The sequence below is a fragment of the Chlorocebus sabaeus genome, chromosome 24 (genome assembly GCF_047675955.1).
Source record: "Chlorocebus sabaeus isolate Y175 chromosome 24, mChlSab1.0.hap1, whole genome shotgun sequence".
In the NCBI taxonomy this organism is placed as follows: Eukaryota; Metazoa; Chordata; class Mammalia; order Primates; family Cercopithecidae; genus Chlorocebus; species Chlorocebus sabaeus.
Genome location: NC_132927.1, coordinates 76,612,997 through 76,636,424, shown reverse-complemented (window position 1 = coordinate 76,636,424; position 23,428 = coordinate 76,612,997). Strand labels below are relative to the sequence as shown.

Below are 23,428 nucleotides of genomic sequence, written 5' to 3'. Positions count from 1 at the left end.
GTGCAAACAGTTCTCACCAACACGACTGTGCAAATACAGAGATTTGTTTAGATGAACATAAGCTTCAAGAGCTACTATGTAGAGGCCGGGTGCAGTGGCTCATGCCTGTAATCCCAGCACTTTGGGAGGCCAAGGTGGGTGGATCACGAGGTCAAGAGATAGAGATCATCCTGGCCAACATGGTGAAACCCTGTCTCTACTAAAAATACAAAAATTAGTCGGGCGTGGTAGCGTGCGCCTGTTAGTCCCAGCTATTTGGGAGGCTGAGGCAGGAGAATAGTTTGAATCCAGGCGGTAGAGAGGTTGCAGTGAGCCGAGATTGTACCACTTGCACTCCAGCCTGGCGACAGAGCAAGACTCAAAAAAAAGAGCTACTATGTAGAATATGGATGAGAGGGAGCCCAACCCTTGACCCACCTCACAGGGCCCAAACTCTGTAACTTTACTTTTTACACTGTCAAGACGAGCAAGATTTCATTCTCTTCTATACAAAAATGGAATCTTTTTTTTTTTTTTTGAGACGGAGTCTCGCTCTGTCACCCAGGCTGGAGTGCAGTGGCGCGATCTCGGCTCACTGCAAGCTCCGCCTCCCGGGTTCACGCCATTCTCCTGCCTCAGCCTCCTGAGTAGCTGGGACTACAGGCGCCCGCCACCTCGCCCGGCTAATTTTTTGTATTTTTTTTTTTTTTTTTTTTTTTGAGACGGAGTCTTGCTCTGTAGCCCGGGCTGGACTGCAGTGGCCGGATCTCAGCTCACTGCAAGCTCCGCCTCCCGGGTTTACGCCATTCTCCTGCCTCAGCCTCCGGAGTAGCTGGGACTACAGGCGCCCGCCACCTCGCCCGGCTAGTTTTTTGTATTTTTAGTAGAGACGGGGTTTCACCGTGTTAGCCAGGATGGTCTCGATCTCCTGACCTCGTGATCCGCCCGTCTCGGCCTCCCAAAGTGCTGGGATTACAGGCTTGAGCCACCACGCCCGGCGAATTTTTTGTATTTTTAGTAGAGACGGGGTTTCACCGTGTTAGCCAGGATGGTCTCGATCTCCCGACCTCGTGATCCACCCGCCTCGGCCTCCCAAAGTGCTGGGATTACAGGCGTGAGCCACCGCACCCAGCCCAAAAATGAAATCTTTTAAGAGGTTAATAAAAGAAATGCTATTTACATTCATATTGTGATTATGCAAATATTAAAATAGTGTGCTAGGATCACACTTAATGCTCTACAAGTACAACATAGGAGCTGCAAGGAGAGAATCTTCCCAGAGTCAGGTCAAAGGAGCTCTCTCTTTCAATACTGTCAAAATTAGGCCCTATTTTTTAGGCTATGGCTTTCTTTGCCCTACCCCTTCACCCCTTTTCATGGAGTTTCCAATTGCCTTTTCTTTTTCAGAAGACCCTTTTCCATACCACCAGGCTTCTTACTCACTCTACCCACTACTGAATGAAACTGACTTTTCCTTAAGAAATTCTTACAGCCAGCCAACTTTCTATTCTAAATGGAATACATTTTCTAGCCTGCTGCACAGCTGTCCTCTTGGTTGTTGTGCACTAGGAAATCTTCCTTCTGATGTTCATCCTCATTTTGCTATATTGTATCTTCAACTTACCTCCTCAGAAAGGGTACATGCAACATAAATCCTTGGGTCTCTAAAATTTTCATCTCTTGTTCTTGTATCTGACTTGATAGCTTTGCTGGATCAAGAACTCTATGATGTTTACAGTAATTTTTCCTCTCAAAGCATTGTTTTATTGCCTCCAATTATCCTCTGCTACTGAAGAAAAGTCTCATTCAGGTCTATTATTCTTTCCAGTCGATGGCCTATCTCACTGAAACTTTTAGGTTCTTCAGTGTTGGTGTTTTGGATGGCTAGCTGGTACCCAGGTGCCAGTCTCTGTGGGTGGTCCCCTTCTTAAGGAGTTGGTCTAAGGTAGCCATATTACCTTCCCCACAGTAACATGTGTCCCTGGATTTTCTGTTCAGAAGACTGGGGACAAACTTTTAGATCAGCTGCTCCAAAGCTCCAAGGAGGGTAAGCAGTGCCAAGGGTCACCAACACCTAACAGCTTTACTGCTCACCACACATAGACTCCTTCTCTCTTCAAAACCTTTCCCTCAGCCTCTGCCCTCCACTGCGGCTCCTTCACAATGTATAACCGAAAGGTTTTATTCCCCTCTCTAGTACCTCCTGAGTCTCCTTCTACTTGTCTGAATGATGCTTTTACTCTGCCACTGGGCTCTCTTACCCTCTGATATGGTTTCACTGTGTCCTCACCCAAATCTCAACTTGAATTCTATCTCCCAGGATTCCCACATGTTGTAGGTGGGACCCGGGGCGAGGTAACTGAATCATGGGGACCAGTCTTTCCCATGCTATTCTCATGATAGTTAAGTCTCACAAGATGAGATGGGTTTATCAGGGGTTTCCACTTTTGCTTCTTCCTCATTTTTCTCTTGCCACCACCATGTAAGAAATGCCTTTCGCCTCCTGCCAAGATTCTGAGGCCTCCCCAGCCATGTGGACAGAGGAGAATCACAATTGTAATTTAAAGCTTCAAAAGGCCAGGCGTGGTGGCTCACACCTATAATCCCAGCCCTTTGGGAAGCCAAGGCAGATGGATCACGAGGTTAGGAGTTCAAGACCAGCCTGGCCAAGATGGTGAAACCTCATCTTTACTAAAAATACAAAAATTAGCCGGGTGCGGTGGCGGCGCCTGTAATCCCAGCTACTTTGGAGGCTGAGGCATGAGATCACTTGAACCTGGGTGGCAGAGGTTGCAGTGAGCCGAGATCATACCACTGGCACTCCAGCCTGGGTGACAAGAATGAGACTCCATCTCAAAAAAAAAAAGCTTCAGTGTTCTCGTTTGGGGCTCAGAGTAGTCAGTATTTGGTTTGAGATGCTGTTAATAATAAAACATCCATGTTGGACTTGAGGTGGTTTTCAGGAGGTAAGCTGGGGCTAGAGTCATCTAATGAGCAGTGGCTAAAAGCACGAAAATGGTAAGCATGCTCTTACTCCTACCCCACGTGCCCCACCAAGCACACAGTCAATCTGTTTCTAAATCTTTTCCATTATCTTTTGTAGTTTCTTTCCTTCCTTCCTTCCCTCTCCCTCTTTTGTTTTTTTGTTTTTTTTTTTGGAAGGAGTTTCACCCTTGTTGCCCAGGCTGGAGTGTGATGGCGTGGTCTCAGCTCACAACCTCCGCCTCCTGGGTTCAAGCAATTCTCCTGCCTCAGCCTCCCTAGTAGCTGGGATTACAGGCGCCCGCCATCAAGCCCAGCTAACTTTTTGTATTTTCAGTAGAGACAGGGTTTCACTATATTGGCCAGGCTGTTCTCGAAAGCCTGACCTCAGGCGATCCACACACCTCAGCCTCCCAAAGTGCTGGGATTACAGGTGTGAGCCACCGTGCCTGGCTCAGTTTCTTTCTTTATTAGGGACAGTTTTGCTCTGTCACCCAAGCTGGAGTGCAGTGGCATGAGCTCACTGCAGCCGTGATCTCCTAGGTTCAAACGATCCTCCCACTCGGCCTCCCAAGTAGCTAGCTGCACATCACCAAACTGAGCTTTTAGAGATGGAGTCTCGTCATTTTGCCCAGGCTGGTCTCAAATTCCTGGCCTCAAGCAATCCCACCTCAGCTTCCCAAAATGTTGAGGTTACAGGCTTGAGCCACAGAGCCCAGCTGGTCTCTTGTAATTTCTATCACATTTATTCCTTTGTTATCTGACTGCCACAATTCTAACTCAGGCCTTCATTAACTCTTGTTCAACTGACCTCTCTCATTTCCTGTGCCTGTATGAATCCAGCCTGCACGGACAGATGCAAAGGACTTCTCCCAAGTTAAAGCTCTACTCACACAGCTCCTTCTCCCCAGCTCAAAGTCTGCAGTAGCTGCCCACTGCACATGAGAAATGTCTGCACAGCTTGGTCCAGGATTCATCGACCTTAATGATCTGGTTCCAGTTTATCTCAACTCCAGTCATTTCCCCGGAAGAGCCCGAATTCCCAGGAAACCTTCCATCTCTATCAAAACTCTAGGGCCAGCTGGGTGTAGTGGCTCACTTGAGGTCAGGAGTTCGAGACCAGCCTGGCCAACATGGTGAAACCCCATCTCTATTAAAAATACAAAAAGTAGCCAGGCATGGTGGCGTGTACCTGTAGTCCCAGCTACTAGGGAGGCTAAGGCAGGAGAATCACTTGAACCCAGGAGGCGGAGGTTGCAGTGAGCCGAGATCACACCACTGCACTCCAGCCTGGGGGACAAGTGAAAATCCGTCTCAAAAAACAGAACAAACAAAAACTCTAGGGCCATGTGCAGTGGCTCACACCTGTAATCCCAACAATTTGAGAGATCGAGGCAGGAGGATCACTTGAGGCCAGCTTGGGCAACATAGTGAGACCCCATCTCTACCAAAAAATAAAACAAAAAAATTAAGAATTAGCCAAGCATGGTGGCACACACCTGTAGTTCCAGCTACTTGGGAGGTGTAGCAGGAGGATTGCTTGAGGCTGCAGTGAGCTATCATCATGCTACTGCACTCCAGCCTGGGTAACACAGTGAGAACCTCTCTCTCTGTTTTTAAAAAACATCAAAAAACTCTTACTTTCTTCAAGGCCCAAATCAAATTAAAATGCCACCCTTCCAAATAGTTTTCCTGTTACATCTCCATATGCATCCTCAATAAGTACACAATGAAGAACTAACTAACTAACGTTAATAACATACGACAGGTCAGGCATGGTGGCTCATGCCTGTACTCCCAGCACTTTGGGAGGCCAAGGCAGGTGGATCATCTGAGGTCAGGAGTTTGAGACCAGCCTGGTCAACATGGTAAAACCCCATCTCTACTAAAAATACAAAAAAATTAGCCGGGCATGGTGGCAGGCGCCTGTAATCCCAACTACTTGGGAGACTGAGGCAGAATTGCTTGAACCCGGGAGGTGGAGGTTGCAGTGAGCCGAGACCTTGCCACTGCCCTCTAGCCTGGGCGACAGAGCAAGACTCCTTCTCAAAAAAGAAAAAAAACAGAACATATGACAACATTAAACACTGGCATAATACTTGACTCAATCTGTCCAAAAACTTCACAGTTGACTAAGAACCCTACAGATTCCATTTTTGTTACTTTTTTTGGGGAAAGGGCAGTTAATATTTACGTAACTGTATTTGAAATATGAATGTCAATAAAAGCTGGAATGTCATTAACAAAAGGATAGAGCCTTCACTGTTTTAAGTCATGATAAACTAGAAATAATGCATATATTATAAATTATAGCTATAGTTTCACTGGAGAGAATAAAGGGTTGAGAACCCCCATGTATCAAATCACAATGGAATTCTTAATACCCATTTGGCAAGTGGGGAAATGAGCTCCAGGTGGCAGGAATTGCCCACCTTGTTTTCCGCAGGGCCAAGAGGGAAGCCAGGACACTGAAGGGTCTCCACCTCTACCACTCTGCTCTCAAAAGAAAAAAAAAAAAAAATGCAACTCACTCTGTTCTTAGAATGTACAAGATCAAAAGGATTTCTTTCTTCTTGATCCTGTCCTTGCCGAAATTTCCTGAGCTATTCCAGGTTCCATTCAACCTCAGGTATAGAAAGGCATTAGGCTTTCTGCTCCAGAGTTTATTTTATTAGTTCATTTAATTTAAAAGTTTACATCTTTGTGGGTATTTTCAGCTCCTTGTACAAACTGCCAAATAGTACTAGAAAGTAATACAAAAAGTAGGCTTCTATAAGAACCCAACCGACTTTAGGCAAAACAAACACACTCAACCAATGGGTTCAGAGTGTCTCCACTGCTCGCCATGTCCCAGCCATAAATAACTTCATCTCCTCCTGTCATGCCAGCTTAAATTAACATACCAGGAGCTTAACTGATGATAAGACAAATGCAAATTTAGGAAATCCTTTCCAGTGGTCAGCTGGATGAATCTAGTACAGACCCAGGTCTCCAGCAGCATAGACCAATACAACACACCCAAATGTAAAATGTGTACTACGGGCTGGGCATAGTGGCTCACGCCTATATCCTAGCACTCTGGGAGGTGGAAGCAGGCGGATCACTTGAGACCAGGAGTTCGAGACCAGACTGGCCAACAGGATGAAACCCTGTCTCTACTAAACATATAAAAATTGGCTGGGCGTGGCGGCACACACCCATAATCCCAGCTACTTGGGAGGCCAAGGCAGGAGAATCGCTTGAACCAGGGAGGTAGAGGTTGCAGTGAGCTGAAATTGCACCATTGCACTCCAGCCTGGGCAAGAGAGCAAGACTCTTGCCTCAAAAATATAAAAAATAAGCCGGGCGCGGTGGCTCACGCCTGTAATCCCAGCACTTTGGGAGGCCAAGACGGGCGGATCACGAGGTCAGGAGATCAAGACCATCCTGGCGAACACGGTGAAACCCTGTCTCTACTAAAAATACAAAAAAATTAGCCGGGCGTGGTGGCGGGCGCCTGTAGTCCCAGGTTCTCGGGACGCTGAGGCAGGAGAATGGCATGAACCCAGGAGGCGGCGGAGTTTGCAGTGAGCCGAGATCGCGCCCACCGCACTCCAGCCTGGGAGACACAGCGAGACTCCGTCTCAAAAAATAAATAAGTAAATAAATAAATAAAAAATAAAATGTGTACAAAGAAGCCATAAGGCAGTGTGGAAGATATCCATTCCAAAACAAATTACGGGCAATTTTATTTACTCACATGCAATGCCTATAAATAAAGGGTATTTGCTTCATCTTACTGCAAGGATCTAAAATGCTGCCACTTACATTAATAGCATAGCTACTACTAAAACTAAAACTGACTGTCAGAATTGCTTGAACCCGGGAGGCAGAGGTTTCAGTGAGCCGAGATCGCACCAATGCACTCCAGCCTGGGTGACAGAGGGAGGCTCCGTCTCAAAAAAACAAACAAACAAAAAAAACCAAAACGGACTGCTTTTGTTTTCAGGAATTGCCCTAGAGAAAGAATACAAACCACCATTTTGACTTAGGCACAGGAAAACATAGCTGTCAAGACTCAAGCACTTTCTATAATTAAAAGAAAGTAAAGTTCTTATAACTTACCTAGCAAATTCTGCCAGTTGTTTGGGATCTGAGAGGTCAATGCCAGGTATTCCTCCAGGAGGAAGTTTCTTTCCTGTCATATATTCTGAATAATCAGGAGGTGAGTTCTCGCCAATGATCTGTTCTTCAACCACTGTCTCATGGTCAATATCTTTTTTTTCATCTGAAACACATCATGAGATTGATTATCTTTAGCTGAGTAAATAGATTTTAAAAACTACAAAAACTGCTTTCACCAGTAACTTCTTAAATGGGTGATTTATAGCCACCAGCTCAATTGTTTTCTTTTTCTTCTTCTTCTTTTTTTTTTTTTTTTTTTTTTTTAGGGGATGGGTCTCACTGTCACCCAGCTGGAGTGCAGTGGCCCAATCACGATCACGGCTCATTCAACCTCAAACTCCTGGGCTCAAGCAATCCCCATACCTCAGCCTCCTGAGTAGCTGGGACTACAGGCATGTGCCACCACACCCAACTAATTATTTTTATTTATTATAGAAACAGGGTCTCACAATGTTGCCCAGGCTGGTCTGGAACACCCGCACTCAAGCGATCCTCCTGCCTTGGCCTCCTAAAGTCCTGATATTACAGGCATAAGCCACCACACCCAGCCTAGATTTCAGCTTTTTACTCACACCACACACATTTCCTGGCAACTACCAATTCTGTGGTGCTGATTCAAATCTGATTTCATAGACCTCTTAGCTAGTCTCTTGCTACCTCTCCAGCCTCCTCCCTCTTCACTCCTCTATTGTGGCCCTTTAGCGCCTCAACTGTATCATGGCCCATCTACCCTAACCTCAAAGTGTTTACTCATGCAATTTCCATTGACTACAATTTGTAATTATAGCTGTGTGGTTTTTGTCAACTTCCCACTAGACTGTAAACTGCGTAAGGACATGAAGGTTGGTCAGTTTTGATCCCATGGATTTACAGAGCCTTGTTCAAAATCTGCAGATAGCTGGCCCTCAATAAAAATATGTTCAGCCCAGCACCAGTGGTTCATGCCTATAATCCCAGCACTTTGGAAGGCTGAGGCGGGTGAATTGCTTGCAGTTAGGAGTTTGAGACCAGCCTGGACAACACAGCAAAACTCCATCTGCTTAAAAATACAAAAATTAGCCGGGCATGGTGGTGCATGCCTGTAATCCCAGCTACTCAGGAGGCTGAGGCAGGAGAATTGCCTGAAGCAGGAGGCAGAGGTCGCAGTGAACTGAGATAGTGCCAATGCCCTCCAGCCTGGGTGACAGAGTGAAATTCTGTCTCAAAAAACAAAACAAAAAATAAAAATAAACAAGCATATGTTCAAAATGTACAACATCTCTACTTGCATGACTTACTATCATCTCAAATCCAACAGGTTACAAAAGATAGGCCACGTGCAGTGAGTGGCTCATGCCTGTAATCCCAGCACTCTGGGAGGTCAAGACAGGAGGATCACTTAAGCCCAGAAGTTCTGAGACCGGCCTGGGCAACAAAGGGAGAGACCCTGTCTCCACAAAAAAATTAAAATTAGCCAGGCATGGGGTGCATGCCTGTAGTCTCAGCTACTTGGGAAGCTGAGGCAGGATAATCACTTGAGCCCAAGAGGTCGAGGCTGTAGTGAGCCATGACCACATCACTGCAACTTCAGTCTAGAGCAAGATTGCAAAAAAAAAAAAAAAAAAAAAAGGCGGGGGGGCGCGCCGGGTACGGTGGCTCACACGGTCAGGAGATCAAGACCATCCTGGCTAACACGATGAAACCCCGTATCTACTAAAAATACAAAATATTAGCCGGGCATGGTGGCGGGCGCCTGTAATCCCAGCTACTCAGGAGGCTGAGGCAGGAGAATCGCTTGAACCTGGGAGGCGGAGCTTGCACTGAGCCGAGATTGTGCCAGTATACTCCAGCCTGGGTGACAAAGCGAGACTCTGTCTCAACAACAACAACAAAACAACCATATATATTTTCTATATATAAGTATATATATTATTTATATATATATTTATTCATATATTCAGACCCCATATAATTCATTTTCCACATCTCAGACACCAAATCCTATTGATCCCCTTTAAAAGATCTCTCGGCCAGGGCACAGTGGCTCATGCCTGTAATCCCCACATTTTGGGAGCTCAAGACCAGCCTGGCCAACATGATGAAACCCCAACTCTACTGAAAATACAAAAATTAGCCAGCTGTGGTGGCGGGCGCCTGTAAGCTCAGCTACTTGGGAGGCTGAGGCAGGAGAATCGCCTAAACCTGGGTGGCGGAGGTTGCAGTGAGCCAAGATTGCGCCATTGCACTCCACCCCGGGCGACAGAGCAAGACTCCGTTTCAAAAGAAAAAAAATACACACACAAAAAAAACAAAAAACAAAACCAAAAAACACCAGTCTTCTCTTTGATCCACTGCCATCAACTTATTTCCTATTATCTCAAACCAAAATGATTGTAGTAGTTTCTTAATTGATTTTCACAATTATGTTCTCTAGTGATACTGCAAAGGATAAATTGCCACAGAAAATATAGCTGATATTCTCACCTATGGTATAATCCCTTCAATGCTGCTGTAAATTATTTCAGTCTGGCATTCTGGGTCCGATGCTGTCTGGTCCCACTTTAACAACATACCTGGTCTTACCTTCTATTTCTCCTTTGCACATGCCTTCTATATTCTAACCAGCTTTTCTCATGGGTTAAATTCACAAGTGCATGGCAGGAGGTTTTCAGTAAGTGTGAGTTTTGTTCTCTCTTACCACCTCTCTTCTCAACCCAGCCTCCCCTCCAAAGTATAGCTCAAATTCCAGAGAATTTGAGGGCGTGTTGATTTTATCAGTCCAGTGTTGATTCCTACCTTTTCTTTGAGCTCCTAGATTATTTCCTGACTCAGTCACTTCAGTTTAAATTTTTGTTGGTCTTGCCTCTTTTTTTTTGAGATGGAGTCTCGCTGTGTCGCCCAGGCTGGAGTGCAATGGCGCAATCTCGGCTCACTGCAACCTCCGCCTCCCGGGTTCAAGCGATTCTCCTGGCTCCACCTCCTGATTAGCCGGGGCTACAGGCACACACCATCATGCCCAGCTAATTGTTTGTATTTTTAGTAGAAACAGGGTTTCACCATGTTGGCCAGGATGGTCTCAATCTCTTGACCTCGTGATCCACCTACCTTGGCTTCCCAAAGCGTTGGGATTCCAGGTGAGAAACTGTGCCTGGCTGGTCTTGCCTCTTAAGGTAGAGTAGAAGTGCCCAAAGGCCAAAAACAAGTCGTCTTCTACCTTTGATGCCTAAATTAGAAACAGGTACTCCACAATTTTCAAGGCTAACTGCAAGTTTTTGTTTCTCAAACAAATTGTCTGTCTCACCAAAAGTAGTAAAATAAAATCGTTCAGAAGTGAAACTGGCTTCAACTCTTACCTTGAATTACCTTTCCACCAGTGTTAAAAATCAAGACCAAAAACCAAACCAAAACGAAATCTACAACCACCAAAAACTACATATAACTGCTTTAACACACAGCTTTCTGACCTCAGAGCAAAGCTGGAGTATGAGAGGAAGATCAAGATAGCACGGAGCTTCCATTTGATTCAAGTGGTCATTATCAAGTTCAATAACTCTCAGCAATGAAAAGCACTGAATGCAATTGTAAACTTTAAATGCCTCTCTAATTCCACCACTCTTCATTCTAGGAAACATACATCATTACAAGGAATCACAGATTTTTTCATTTTACTGAGGAGAATGTGCAGGCACAGAGATGTTAAGTAACCTGCTCAGGGTTAACTGGCTAGGAAGTGGCAGATGTAAACTCATGAAGTCTACCCCTAAGATTTATATGCTTAACTGTTAAGCTCTGCTGCCTCTTGTTTGGAACCAGAAAGAACACTAGTGATAATATACCCAAGGTTATCTATTCACAGACGAAGATTATCTATCCACACAGATGGATGGTGGGGCCTAGGAAAAAAAATACCTGGATGTATTTAGAAAAAGGGACAGGAAATGTGGTTACTGACCCTAAGTCACAAAGTCAGGACTCAAATTCCTTTTTTTTTTTTTCCCCGAGACGGAGTCTCGCTCTGTCGCCCACGCTGGAGTGCAGTGGCCAGATCTCAGCTCACTGCAAGCTCCGCCTCCCAGGTTTACGCGTTCTCCTGCCTCAGCCTCCCGAGTAGCTGGGACTACAGGCGCCCGCCACCACGCCCGGCTAATTTTTTGTATTTTTTAGTAGAACGGGGTTTCACCGTGTTAGTCAGGATGGTCTCAATCTCCTGACCTCATGATCCGCCCGCCTCGGCCTCCCAAAGTGCTGGGATTACAGGCGTGAGCCACTGTGCCCGGCAGGACTCAAATTAGTTAATTTCATTCCTGTTCCCAGGGCTGCCTGCTCCTACTGACACCCCCTTCACGTGCCTATCCCTCTAGCCTGGGCACATCTACTTCTATATCAAAACTTTCAAGTGGTACAGAAATACTTTGGTGGCCAAGGGAGCTATTTGTCCTCATGTTTTATATTTCTGTTGTTTTTTCTTTTCTTTTCGAGACACAGTCTCGCTCTGATGCCCAGGCTGGAGTGCAGTGGAGCAATCATGGCTCACTGCAGCCTTAACCTCCAAGGCTCAAGCAATCCTCCCACCTCAGCCTCCCATGTAACTGGGACCACAGACAGGCTGGGCTGATTTTATTTTTTGTAGAGATGTGGTCTCACTATGTTACCTAGGCTGGTTTTGAACTCCTGGGCTCAAGCAATCCGCCTTGGCCTACCAAAGTGCTGGGATTACAGGTGTGAGCCGTATTTCGTATTTCTGATACAGAATGATAGCAATGTTGAGAATCAGTACTACTCTGAATAAACTATTGATGAAAGTGTCTTAATCCATTTGGGCTGCTACAACAAAAACATAGATTGGGTGGCTTAAGCAACATTTATTTCCCACAGTTTGGAAGCTAGAAGTCCAAGATCAATATGCCAGCATGGTGGTGTTTTTGGTGAGGGCCTACTCCCTGGTTTGCAGATAGCCATCTTCACATTGTCTTCTCACATAGTGTAGAGAGGACCAGAGAGCTAGCACTCTGGGGTCTCTTTTATAGGGCACTAATCCCATGCATTAGGGTTCCACCCTCAGACCTAAATTACCCCCCAAAGGACCTACCCTCTAATACCATCACACTGAGGGTTAAGATTTCAACACATGAATCTGGGAGAGACACAAACATGCAGTCCACCCCAGAGGGCATGTCTCAAGTGTGCTGAGACAGAAGACTGAACTCATGGCATAAAGGAATCACAGGCTAAATGATTTTCTTCATTAGTTCTACATATATTGAGGGCCTCCTATGTGCCTGGCATTGTTCTGGGTACTAGGAATAAAAGCTGGAAACAAAGAGTCTGCTCTCAAGGAACTTACAGTCCAGTGAGGGAAGTCAAATGAGGAAATACTTGAGTGGGGCTCAGAACCCAAATGTGAGCAATTCCAATATTGAGAGACTGAGGAAGACTTTGCAAGGGGACTGAAGAGGTATATCCGCAGGTAGGAAGACAACTAGCTCTGTCTAAAGAGAATTTAACTCAGCAACATATCAAGTGCAAGTGGCGTACAGTATCAACACCGAAGAGTATCAAGAACCCTCACGATGGCCACTAAAATAATTCAGAATCAGATACCAAAAAAACATATGAAAGAAGCCTAAAGTAGACGCTGACAAGACTTTATGACCTATATCAGGAATCAGCTAGTAGAGCCAGTTGGCCAAATCCAACCTCTGTATTTCCACGGTTTTCATTAAAAAAAAAAAAAAAAGGTGGTAAAATATACATTACCATAATACTTATCATTTTAACCATACGTAAGTGTACAATTTAGTGCCATTAAATACATTCAGAATGTGTAACCGTCACCACTATCTATACTCAAATGTTTTCTTCATTCCTGCAAAAAACTCTATATATCCATTACATAAGAACTTTCACTTCCCCTCAGCACCTGCTAACCTCAATTCTACTTTCTGTCTCTATAAATTTGCCTATTTCAGGTACCTCATACCAGTTGAATCATACAGTATTTGCCATCCATGCCTGGTTTATTTCACTAAGCATAATGTTTTTAAGACCCACCTGTTGTAACACGTAACAACATTCCATTCCTCTTCATGGCTGAATAATATTCTGTACATACATACCATTTTGTTCATCCATCTGTTAATGGATGGAGAAATAAACATGGCTAGATAATGAATCAGATGGGTTGGGGAGGAACAGGGACACCAAGTATGCCACCTGAGTTTCTTGCTTGTAATTCTTAGAAGATGGTGGTGTCATTTGCTGAGATGGAGGACAAGAGCGGGAAAGAGATGACGTGCAGAAGATTTAGAGTTCCTCTTTGGTTTGAGTTATCTGTGCAAAATCTAAGGGGCAGACCTCAAAAAGGCAACTAGATATGCAAGTACAGGGGACAAGAAACCTAGGTTACAGAGAATTATATGGGAATCTGTGAGAATCACTGGCATATAGATTTTTTTTTTGGACAGGGTCTGGCTCTGCTGACCAGACAAGTGCAATGGCATGATCATAGCTCACTGCGGCCTCAAACTCCTGGACTCAACTGACCCTCCTGCTTCAGCCTCCCAAGTAGGTGGGACTATAGGCCCACAATACCATGCCTGACTCAGACTGCACTGAAAGCCACAGAAAGACATTGTAAGATTATCTACTGAAAAAGAATATAGTCAGAGAGGAGAAGGCTAAGAACCAAAACCTGAACAATTCTAATATTAAGAGAATCAGGAAGACTTTGCAAAGGAGACCGAAGAGAGATGTCCACAGGTAGGGAGACAACTAGTCCTGTCTAAAGAAAATTGTACTCAGTGATGTATCAAGTGCTAAGTGGCATACAGCAAAAGCAGTCTGCCCTAAGCACAGACAAGAGAGGGCTGCATGGTCTGTACATAATTTTAAAACCGTAATAAAACTGGCTGAAAATAAGTGTACTCTTGATCATTACCACATTACACACTTATCTATCCATCCATCCATCCATCCTGAGACGGAGTCTCCCTCTGTCCCCCAGGTTGGAGTGCAGTGGTACGATCTTGGCCCACTGCAACCTCCGCCTCCCAGGTTCAAGCAATTCTCCTGTCTCAGCCTCCCAAGTAGCTGGGATCACAGGGGCACACCACCACGCTCAGAAATTTTTTGTATTTTTAGCAGAGATAGGGTTTCACCACGTTGGCCAGGCTGGTCTCTAACTCCTGACCTCAGGTGATCCGCCCACCTCAGCCTCCCAAAGTGCTGGGATTATAGGCATGAGCCACTGTGCCTGGTCCTCCCACACTTTTAAACAATATCAGTTTCTTGCCTTAAAAAAAACTTTTGTTGGTCTAAGTTTGAAATAATTTTTGTGGTTATTGTATGTTTTCATAAGATATAGATTTAAGACATACATTATCACACATTTATAACTTATTCCTTAAAAAACAGTGTTTCCTGCAAGGAAGATAACTAGAGGAACTCTCTGAAGACCAGTGCACAGAAACTGTGAAGGGTTAACAAGAAAATGTAAGAAAATAGGCTGGCTGGGCACAGTGGGTCACACCTGTAATCCTAGCACTTTCGGAGGCCAAGGCGGGTGGATCACGAGGTCAGGATTGTTTGAGACCAGCCTGGCCAACATAGTGAAACCCCATCACTACTAAAAATTAAAATAAAAATAAAAAAAGACAAAAATTAGATGGGCGTGGTGGCAGGCGTCTGTAATTCCAGCTACTTGGGAGGCTGAGGCAGGAGAATCGCTTGAACCCGGGAGGCGGATGTTGTAGTGATCCGAGATCACACCACTGCACTCTAGCCCAGGCGACAGTGTGAGACTTCGACTCAAAAAAAGCAAAAAAGAAAAAAAAAGAAAAAAGGGGGGGAAAAAAAAAGGAAAAAAAAAAAAAAGAATAAAGAAAAAAAGAAAATAGGCTGGGCCCGGTGGCTTGCACCTGTAATCTCAGCACTTTGGGAGGCCAAAGCGGGCTGATCACCCAGGGTCAGGAGTTCAAGACCAGTCTGGCCAACATGGCAAAAATCCATCTCTACAAAAGTCAGCAGGCATGGTGGCACACACTCGTAATTCCAGCTACTCGGGAGACTGAAGCAAACGAACTGCTTGAACCTGGGAGGTAGAGGTTACAGTAAGTTGAAAGCACGCCACTGCACTCCAGCCTGGGTGACAGAATAAGACTCTGTCTCAAAAAAAAGGAAGGGAAAGGACAGGATAGGAAAGGAAAAGAAATGAAACATACAGGAAAAAAATCAAGCTGCAAAGAAGACTTCTAGAGAAATGACAAAAGACACTAGCTTTTGTTGCCAGAAGAAACCAAAAGGACAATATTTGACCTGCCTCATTTTCAAAAGCTGGACACACAGTAAAGCAATACATTAAATAATGTCAATATTTGCTATCATTTGGCCATTTTACTAATTTTTGCAAAAAGAAAATCAGAAGTTTTTACCAGATAGAATAAAAATTTATGATGCTATAAAAGCAGCTAGTAATTTTTATTACATTACAGGCCATACGTACATATAAGTTTCTTTGTTCAAAAAAATATCTTGGCCAGGTGCAGTGGCTCATGCCTATAATCCCAGCACTTTGGGAGGCTGAGGTGGGAGAATCACTTGAACCTGAGAGGCAGAGGTTGCAGTGAGCCGAGATCACGCCACTGCATTCCAGGCTGGGCAACAGAGCAAGACTCCGTCTCAAAAAATAAAAAAGACAAGCCTGGCTAACATGGCAAAACTCCATTGCTACTAAAAATACCATTCCCTTCATAATTACTACTGAAAAAGATTTTGCTACATAGAGGAGAGTGTTTACTGACCCACTATGAATGTCAAATTATGCTATGAATGTTATTGATTTCTATTGACTAGCAATGGGGTAATATCAAATGTACATCTAGGTAAAACATGTTCAGGAAGCAAATATCTAAATCTGCTTTAAAAATTGTCTGGAGACACTATAGGTCATTAAAAATTGTTGTATATCTATTCCTTGTTGGAGTTTCCCTTGAGGACAGGACCTAATGATCCCTTTTATTGTTTCACAGGACATAGTTAGCCCCTATTAAAAGTTTCTATGGGTTTCTTTCTTTCTTTTCCTTTGAGACAGGGTCTCACTCTGTTGCCCAGGCTGGAGTGCAGTGGCACTATCACTGCTCAAAGCAGCCTTGACCTCCCTGGCTCCAGTGTTCCTCCAGCAACCGCATTCCACCTGTAGTTGAGACCACAGGTCCACCACACTACCACACCCAGTTGATTTTTTTTTTTTTTTTCCTGGTGGAGATGGGGTCTCACTATGTTGCCCAAGCTAGTCTTGAACTCCTGGGTTCAAGTGATCCTCCTGCCTTGGCTTCCCAAATCCCTGGGGTTAGAGGTGTGAGCCACCATGCCTGGCCTAAAATGGGTTTCTTTAACCAATATAACTTAAGTTGATGATTGTTAATTACCAGAACACAACTGGGTAAGGCAAATTAAAGCCAAATCTCAGAATTCCTATTTGGAAAAAGCTGAGAATACAAGTCATTGATTCAAGGGGGTAAGGTGATGTGGGCAACCACCACGTTAGGAACTTCTACCCAAAACTGTACATTAGGTGACTACAGTGCTCACTAACACTCTGGCTAAATGCAATGACCTAAAACAACTAGACCAAGACTAAATTGGCCTAAGATAGAACGCGTGGAAAAACAAAATCTAGCCAACACTAGTCATATATGGGGAAGGACAATTAACTCACATTTAATAGCTTCTATTTCTGCATATGGTACTATTCAAAAGGTTGAAGGTATTATATAAATAAACCCCTGGCCCATCCCAATCTCCCAGCTGCTCAGTTTCCTTCTATGTTACCAAAGCAATAATCACTCCCAGTCTAGTTTGAGGAGCAAAGCAAAAGACTGAGTTTGTAGACTCCAATTTCCAGTCAAAAAGATATAATTAAGGAACTAAATAAATGGAAAAGTGAGAAGCACTCTACAAGTCCAGAGAAGTAAAAAGATAGAGTCTCACCTCCCCTCCAAGCTCCAAGCAAAGTGCTTTTCTCAGTGTCTAGTAAAAGGTACTCAATACAATTTACCCTCCTGCCTTCCTCTGGTGACCTAAGCCCAGTCCACTCTCCACAACCCAAATTAAGGTATCTTCCCTTCAAGAAGCCATTCATTCCTGTCACTCCAGCCTCCACTGTTTTCTTTTTTTTTCTTTTTTTGAGACAGAGTCCCGTTCTGTCTCCCAGGCTGGAGTGCAGTGGCAAGATCTCGGCTCACTGCACACTACTCCTCCTGGGTTCACACCATTGTCCTGCCTCAGCCTCCCGTGTACCTGGGACTACAGGCGTCCGCCACCACACCCGGCTAATTTTTTTGTACTTTTAGTAGAACGGGGTTTCACCCTGTTAGCCAGGATGGTCTCGATCTCCTGACCTCATGATCTGCCCGCCTCGGCCTCCCAAAGTGCTGGGATTACAGGCGTGAGCCACCGTACCCGGCCCAGCCTCCACTCTTTTTTTTTTTTTTTTTTTTTTTTTTGGAGACGGAGTCTCGCTCTGTCGCCCAGGCTGGAGTGCAGTGGCTGGATCTCAGCTCACTGCAAGCTCCGCCTCCCAGGTTTACACCATTCTCCTACCTCAGCCTCCCAAGTAGCTGGGACCACAGGCGCCCGACCCCTCGCCCGGCTATTTTTTTTGTATTTTTTAGTAGAGACGGGGTTTCACGTGTTAGCCAGTATGGTCTCGATCTCCTGACCGCGTGATCCGCCTGTCTCGGCCTCCCAAAGTACTGGGATTACAGGCGTGAGCCACCGCGCCCGGCCCCAGCCTCCACTCTTAACCTTGCCTGGTTTCCTCATTTATTAAACAATAAGGCCAGGCACAGGAGCTCACACCTATAATCCCGGCACTTTGGGAGGGTGAGGCAGGAAGATCTCTTGAGGCCAGTAATTAAGAGACCAGCCTGAGCAACAAAGAGAGACCCTGCCTTTACAAAGAAATAAAGATAAGAGAGGGAAACGGGGGGAGGGGAGGAAGGATACCACCAATCTTACAAGGCTAAAACAAAGTAATGTGTGAAATGCCAACCATCATGTCTGGGAAATTCAGTAGTGTGCAAAAAAAAAAGCCCATTTATTCCACTTCCCCTCTCTCCTAGTTTTAAGGGGGGGACAGTAAGTCTTGTGCCTTGCACATTAATAAGGACTTGCCAAGGTCAGGGGGTGCTAGCACATGTATTACTTTCCTAATTTGGTGGTTTGAAACAACAGGAATTTATTCTCTTCTAGTTCTAGAGGCCAGCAGTAAGAATCAGTTTCAGAGCTATAAAGTCGTTGTGTGGGTTCCTTCTGGAGGCTTCAGTGGAGAACCTGGTCCCTCACATATTCTAGCTTCTGAAGGCTGCCTACAATCCTTGACCTCTTCTCTTCACCTCACTCCAACCAACCTCTTGCACCTCTCCTACTTCCTCTTTGGCAATCAATCTCCCACTGCCTTCCTGTGAATACAAGGACATTGTGTGATTACATTTGGTACCCACCTAGATAATCCAGGCTACTCTCCCTATTCCAAGAGCCTTGGTTTAATCACACTTGCAAATAAGGTTAACACCCACAGGTTCCAAGAATTAGGATCTGGCCATCTTGGGAGTCATTATTCAGTCAACCACAATAGATCAGAAAAATCAAAGGCCTTATATATTATTTCTCTCTCTCTCTTTGCTTTTTGAGGCAGAATCTCACTATGTCATCATCCAGGTTGGAGTGGCGCTCACTGCAGCCTTGACCTCCGGCGCTCAGGTGGTTCTCCCACGTCAGCCTCCTGGGTAGCTGGGGCTACAAGCACATGCCACCACGCTTGGTTTTTTTTTTTTTAATTTCCTGTGGAGACAAGGTCTTACTATGTTGCCCAGGTTGGTCTCAAACTCCTGACCTCAGATCCTTCCACCTGAGTCTCCCAAAGTGCACCATGCCCAGCCACTTTCTATAATACATTTTTTAGGCATCTCTAAGAGAGCACTGTGAAATTTGTCACTACGTTGGCTGAAAAATGCCAGCACTACCACTCAGTGGCCCCCTTCATACACGAAGGAATTCATTCCTAAGAAATGCTTTATTTACTCAGAATTAATATCAGATAAAGGTAATATAAGTTCCTTTTTTTTTTATCTTGACTGCCAGGAACCTCATTAGGGTTGATGGTAATTTTTCCTGTGATCCCGATCTTCTATTTTCACCTTCACCAACTGACATATTTATCTATATATGTATGCATGCATGCATGCACACACATATTTGGCTACATTTTATTTCTCCACACCTTCTATCTTAGGCCACTCTAGGATACTTCTGGCAAAAAAGACAAAACAGAGTCACAGCTGCCATCAGCCAACCTTTCACTGAAATGGGGGAGAGCTAAACATTTGTGATTCACTGCTAGGCAATAGGTAAAAATCAGACATAGGTTGTTTCCCCGTTTTTCCTACTAATAAAGACCTTAAGAAACGATACTATCCTTTATTAAGTACCTATTTCATTCTGGCAACTATCACATTTCTCAATGCAAACACTATCTTTAAGGTATTAAACCCTATGTTTTGGCTGAAGAAACTGTCCTCAGAAATGACAAGCAATGTATCTAAAGAGCAGTAAGTAGGCCAGGCGCGATGGCTCACGCCTGTAATCCCAGCACTTTGGGAGGCTGAGGCAGGCGGATCACCTGAGGTCAGGAGTTCAAGATCAGCCTGACCAACATGGAGAAACCCTGTCTCTACTAAAAATACAAAATTAGCCAGGTGTGGTGGTGAATGCCTGTGATCCCAACTACTCGGGAGGCTGAAGCAGGAGAATTGCTTGAACCTGGGAGATGGAGGTTGTGGTAAGCCGAGATCGTGCCACTGCACTCCAGCCTGAGCAACAAGAGCAAAACTCCATCTCAAAAAAAAAAAAAAAAAAAAAAAGGCCGGGCGCGGTGGCTCATGCCTGTATTCCCAGCACTTTGTGGGGCCAAGGTAGGCGGATCACAAGGTCGGGAGTTCGAGAGCAGCCTGGCCAATATGGTGAAACCCCATCTCTACTAAAAATACAAAAATTAGCTGGGTGTGGCGGCAGGAGCCTATAGTCCCAGCTACTCTGGAAGCTGAGGTAGGAGAATCGCTTGAACCTGGGAGGCGGAGATTGCAGTGAGCTGAGATGGTGCCACTGCACTCCAGTCTGGGTGACAGTAAGACTCCGTCTCAGACAAAAAAAAAAAAAAAAAGCGGTTAAGTAGCAAATCTGGGATTTGAATTGAGAATTGACTCTAAAGCCCATGCTGCTTCTAAAACAGAACGCTTCTCCACCTTCTCTGGATTCCCTAGTACTCCTTTTCCACCAATACAGGAATAGACCAAAATAGCATTTTGGCATAAGCCCTGATTCTGCCTTACAGCACAAATTCCATCCATTCATTTACTCAATATTCAAAGTTCAATACTCTCCTGAAAAGACAGATCCTGACACCAAACAGAACAGCTTCTTGCACAGCAATGGCAGCCCCTTTCCCTGCCTCACAGATCTTCTATTTGAGGAGGGGAATTAATTTACACAAGAAAGCCGGGCACAGTGGCTCACGCCTGTAATCCCAGAACTTTGGAGGCTGATGCAGGTAGATCACTTGAGGTCAGGAGTTCGAGACCAGCCTGACCAACATGGTGAAACACCATCTCTACTAAAAGTACAAAAATTAGCCGGTGTGGTGGTGCAAGCCTGTAATCCCAGCTACTGAGGAGGCTGAGGCAGGAGAATCGCTTGAACCCAGGAGGTGAAGGTTGCAGGTGAGCCGAGATCATGCCACTGTACTCTAGCCTGGGCAACAGAGCAAAACTCCTGTCTACCAAAAAAAAAAAAAAAAAAAAATTACATGAGAAAGAGTCTATCACAAATAACCATTTATATTGTTTTAATGTTTAACCACATCTGAAACTACTGTGTAAAACTAAAGTAACTGAATGGCTATTAAGAATTTAACGTGGCCGGGCGTGGTGGCTAACCCCTATAATCCCAGCACTTTGGGAGGCCGAGGCGGGCAGATCACAAGGTCAGGAGATCAAGACCATCCTGGCTAGCACGGTGAAATCCTGTCTCTACTAAAAATACAAAAAATTAGCCGGGAGTGGTGGCAGGCACCTGTAGTCCCAGCTACTTGGGAGGCTGAGGCAGAAGAATGGTGTGAACCCGGGAGGCGGAGCTTGCAATGAGCTGAGATCACGCCACTGCGCTTCAGCCTGGGTGACAGAGTGAGACTCCGCCTCAAAAAAGCAAAAAAAAAAAAAAGAAAAAAAAAAATTTATTCAAGCTGGGTGGAGTGGCACACACCTCTAGTCCCAGCTACTAGGGAGGCTGAGACCGGAGAACCACTTGAGACCAGGAGTTCAAGGCTGTAGTGCACAATGATCACACCTGTGAATAGCCAGTGCACTCCAGTCTGAGCAACACAGCAAGAACCTGTCTCAAAAATTTTTTTTTTTTTTTGCTCAAGGGTTCCTAATATCTCATTTGCCAGGTCACCTTAAAATGGAAGACTCTTGCTTTAAGAAATTGAGTAGGCTGGGTACAGTAGCTCATGCCTGTAATCCCAGCACTTTGGGAGGCCGAGGTGGGCAGATGACTTGAGGTCAGGAGTTCAAGACCAGACCTGGCCAACAAGGTAAAACCCGTCTCTACTAATACAAAAAATTAGCCGGACATGGTGGCGCATACCTGTAATCCCAGCTTCACAGGAGGCTGAGGCAGGAAAATTGTTTGAACCTGGGAGGCAGAGGTTGCAGTGAACCAGATCACACCACTGCACTCCAGCCTGGGTGACAGAGCAAAACTCTGTCGTCCCCCCCGCAAAATAAAAAAAGAAAGAAAGAAAGAAATTGAGTATATTGTTCTGTTCGTAAAGGAACAGAATAAGGATACTGCTACCCCAATTCATTTTACAAAGATCCCAAGGTCAGTCCCCTCTAGAGAGGAAATATGATGCTGCTGGCTTTCTGTTCTTGATAATTATTCATGAAGTTAAACAGAACAGAACCTACTGAGAAGATACTTAGAACTAGGAAATGGCTTGGCTCCCCTTATGTGCTGTTACTGAAGTCCATCACACATGAAAAGGTGCAAGCCTATCCAACAGTCAGCTAACTCTAAGATCTCCCTTGGCTCTTCCTAATACTCTGCAGTAATTACATTAATGTTATTTTCTACATCCAAGCCATGATTCTGATAACCCTGTCTCTACAAAAAATTAGCCGTGCCTGGTGGTGTGTGCCTGCAGTCCCAGCTCTTGGGGGACTGAGGCAGGACTGCTTGAGCCCAGGAGGTTGAGGCTGCAATGAGCTGAGACTGTGCCACTGTACTCCAGACTGGGTGAGAAAGTGAGACCCTGTCTCAAAAAAAAAAAAGAAAAATTCACTTTTGCTTACTCTTCCTATTGTAAGTAGTAACAGCACAGAGAGAATAAAAATGGTCACCTGAGCAGATCAAGAGTTAAACAAAAGAATGCAAATATTAAGTAATATTCATTGCAATAATTGTTTTTGCTAATAAAAGTTTCCCAGCCTTAAAACGGACTGACCTTGTTAAGCAGGTTTCAAAAACAAAATAGAAATGCCTTTTGTAAATATCCACCTAAGAGTCCAACATGGATGTTTTTAAAAACTTACCCTCTTGCAAAAGCCTAAAATGCTAACTGTAGATAGGACAGGAACCCTGACCTTTTCCTGATACGAATTTTTCTTTTCCCACTAGGGGGAGTCAGTTGTTGACAGTGGGAGGGAAAAGGCAAGGTTAATAACCTGGAGTGGAGTCTGACAGCACAAGAGGTTTTATTAGGAAGCTAAACTTTTCAGAGCTACCAGATCAGGATTCGAGATCTATGACTTAGGCTGCCCTATGTAGGTCATGAGGTTGAAGTGATTACTTTGGAGGGCTTTTTGAGCTTGGCTCCATGGAAGTTCATGTTTATTGCATCTCTACTTAGTGATAAATAGCACAGTTTTTAGTGGGGAGGGAGGGTGTGAAAAACCCACAGAGGAATGGCAAACGGTCATGACTAGTGATTTTTGGCAAACCTGCATCTTCCGAACATATAAAATTGAGAAAAATTCAATGCATTTCAACTTCCTTGCATTTACTGATTTTATATCAATCGTTTTCTGGTCTTACCGGTTTTGCTTAATCCAGCACAAGCCGCTTCTCTATTCAGTGTAACAGAATAATAATTATTATTTTTGCCTCTCCTTCAGCAGTTTAATTTGTCTGCTCTCAGAAGGTCACAGCTCAGGTGGGGTCTCACCACCCCACATCCCAACAAGGCTCAGGCAAGGGTTCTCTACCCGGA

The 23,428-nt window shown here is 44.7% G+C and overlaps 1 protein-coding gene across 1 annotated transcript in view; it reads right to left on the bottom strand.

Moving 5' to 3' along the window:
- The window catches only part of YY1 (YY1 transcription factor), a 40,834-nt gene that overhangs the window by 9,976 nt on the left and 7,430 nt on the right, over nucleotides 1-23,428 (bottom strand). Inside the window, exon 2 of the mRNA XM_007987835.3 lies at nucleotides 7,066-7,228. Within this exon, the coding sequence (XP_007986026.2) occupies nucleotides 7,066-7,228 (163 nt within the window). The remainder of the gene's footprint in view (nucleotides 1-7,065; nucleotides 7,229-23,428) is intronic.